Source organism: Penaeus monodon, chromosome 35 (genome assembly GCF_015228065.2).
Source record: "Penaeus monodon isolate SGIC_2016 chromosome 35, NSTDA_Pmon_1, whole genome shotgun sequence".
Lineage (NCBI taxonomy): Eukaryota > Metazoa > Arthropoda > Malacostraca > Decapoda > Penaeidae > Penaeus > Penaeus monodon.
In genome coordinates, this window is record NC_051420.1 from 8,557,420 (window position 1) to 8,560,535 (window position 3,116).

The 3,116-nt window shown below is 34.6% G+C and overlaps 1 protein-coding gene and 1 long non-coding RNA gene across 2 annotated transcripts in view; both read left to right on the forward strand.

The window, feature by feature from the left end:
• LOC119595220 overlaps positions 1-496 on the forward strand; it is a 70,674-nt gene extending 70,178 nt beyond the window's left edge. Inside the window, 2 exon segments of the mRNA XM_037944385.1 lie at positions 132-224; positions 438-496. Coding sequence (XP_037800313.1) covers positions 132-224; positions 438-496 — 152 coding nt within the window.
• A 314-nt stretch (positions 497-810) lies between these two features.
• Positions 811-2,772, forward strand: LOC119595037. Its single transcript, XR_005230679.1, has 2 exons — positions 811-890; positions 1,921-2,772. It is a non-coding gene; the product is annotated as an uncharacterized LOC119595037 (long non-coding RNA).
• Positions 2,773-3,116: the final 344 nt, after the last annotated feature.

Consider the following 3,116-nt stretch of genomic DNA (forward strand, 5'->3'; position numbering starts at 1 on the left):
AATTAATTTATCAATTTTCTTATATAAAAAAAGAGTTACACTGTATAAGCGAAACTTCATCCTGTAATGATATGTTATCGTAAAGTTACATTAATTCCTCATAATAATTAACGTTTTTTTTTTTCTTTCAGTCCAAGATGCTCACCCAACGGACGCGACCATTAACCCGCCGCCACAATTTTCCACGTGGAAACCCGGTAAAGGTTGTGTGTGTGTGTGTATGTATGTGTATATATATATGTGTGTGTGTTTGTGTGTGTGTATGTGTGTGTGTGTGCATTGTGTTGTGTGTGTGTGTGTGTGTTGTGTGTATGTGTGTGTGTGTTTGTGTATGTGTGTGTGTATGTAGATAGATATAGATAGACACTGAACACGAAAATAACCATAATAAGAAATAACACAATATCGTAACGTAACTCTTCACGTTACCTCTTCAGGCCAGACGAGCTCCATTTCGGTTAATCATTCGTCTGAAGAGGATCTCGTGAAGAAATAGAAATGTTACCATATATTTTCCTTTCTTAGTGTGTGTGCGTGCGTGCGTGTGTGTGTATGTGTGTGTGTGTGTGTGTGTGGTGTGTGTGTGTGTGTGTGTGTGTGTGTGTGTGTGTGGTGTGTGCTTGGTGTGGTGTTCGTGTGTCTCAATCGCGTATGTGAGGGATCGCGCATATAAATAGCCATCGATATACATGCAGGCTACTCGCGTATCCTGCTTACGTCATACGCCCCTCTCCCTCCCCTGCACGAGCTCTGAACGCGGAGGATTGCGGCATCGTCAATCGCCGTCTTGTTCTGATGCGGTGCTTCGTCGGTGACTTACTGAGAAGATAGCCGAAGCCGGTTGCGAGAATACGGCGCGTACAGTTTCGACAACGCTCTCTATTCCGAAAGTGAGTGAAAATAAGTGTGACAATAACAGCCAACCCAGATATGTATATAATGGATAATATATTCGAAAGTTCTAGTTACGATAAATAGTAGATGTAGATAGTAATAATAATGATGATAATAATAATATAATAATTATATATTATTTTAATATATATATATACTATATATATATATATATATATATATATTATGTTATTGATATATATATATATATATAATATATATATATATATATTATATATAATATATATATATATATATATAATAATATATATAAATAATATAATAATGATAATGATATATATATATATATATATATATATATATATATATATATATATATATATATATATATATATATATATTATATATATGTATATACTTACACACACACACACACACACACACACACACACACACACACACACACACACACACACACACACACACACACACACACACATATATATATATATATATATATATATATATATATATGCATATATGTATATTTATATATTTAAATATATGAGCAAATCAGTAAATAAAAGGTAATAGATAGGTAACTAATGTAAAAAAATAATGATAATGATAATCAGCGTTAAATTTACAATATTACAAACTCTTACAACTCTACATATGTATATATACGTTCACACACACAAACATACAAACACAAACGCACACACAAAACACACACACACACACACACACACACACACACACACACACACACACACACACACACACACACACACACACACACACACACACACACACACACACACACACACACCTACCTACCTACCTACCTACCTACCTACCTACCTACCTACCTACCTACCTACCTTCCTACCTTCCTACCTACCTACCTACCTACCTACCTACCTACCTACCTACCTACCTACCTACCTACCTACCTTCCTACCTACCTACCTACCTACCTACCTACCTACCTACCTACCTACCTACCTACCTACCTACCTACCTATATCCACACACACACATTTAATCCAACATCTCCATCAGGCTATGACGGCGCCGGGAGTGTGACTGTAGGCAGCACGTCAACTGCAGTAAACTTTGAGAATCAGGCTCTGGACACCGATGCTTGAGGGGCGGGGCAAACATAAACCACGCCCCCCTTCCCCTCTCCCCCCAAAAAAAAACTGCCTTTTGTTTCTTCTCACTCTAGTTTTTTTTTTGTTTTGTTTATTATTATTGTTGTTATTTGTAAGGATGGAGCAATGGTAGAGTAGTGGAAGGAGTATTATTGTGTATATTTTTATTGGCATTGATATTGCTATTACTGTTGTTGTTTATATTGTTGTTATTGTTATTTTTGTTGTTGTTATTATTGGTAAAATTGTTATTATCATTAATGTTATAATTATTATTATTATTACCACTACTACTACTATTACTATCAATTATTGCTATTGTTCTTATTATGTAATTCTATTTCATATCTTTACTTTGGGTTATCACATTTTTTTTTATTCCGTAATGTGTAATTTTTACAGGAAATTAGAGAAGAAACGTTTTTTTTTAAATATAAATTAAGAAATATTCATAATACATTCCATGATTGTTTTGTCAAAAATGGAGTCGACTTGACGGTTCAGATAATACAACTTTAGACAGTGATAATAACATTACAGTTGTTATTCAGTATGTAATAGGATACAGCAATACATGTTCATTACCCTCAGAAAAAAACGAAGGACTAAAAATACTTTTGTCTTTAGTTATAGTTCATTAAGTGTTAGTTTTAGTTATGTAATGATTGACTGAAAGATCTGATTTTTTTTAGAAGTAATGTTTGTTTGTTTGTTTGTCGTAATGTAATCTTCGCCAATTAAATATAAAGAACGATTTGATGGTTGTTGTCTTTTTTTTCACCGAAATAAATATGTAATAAAAAATATATATAATAGAAATAAGAAGGGAAATGAAAGATTTCATAATGATAATGAGAAATAAGAAGACACACACACACACACACACACACACACACACACACACACACACACACACACACACACACACACACACACACACACACACACACACACACACATACACACACACACACACACACACACACGCACACACACACACACGCACACACACACACACGCACACACACACGGACGCAATTCATTATCGACAGGTTATTTAGCACTGCCACCCTTGCCTGATTCCCTTCCTGATCAGCCGAGGTT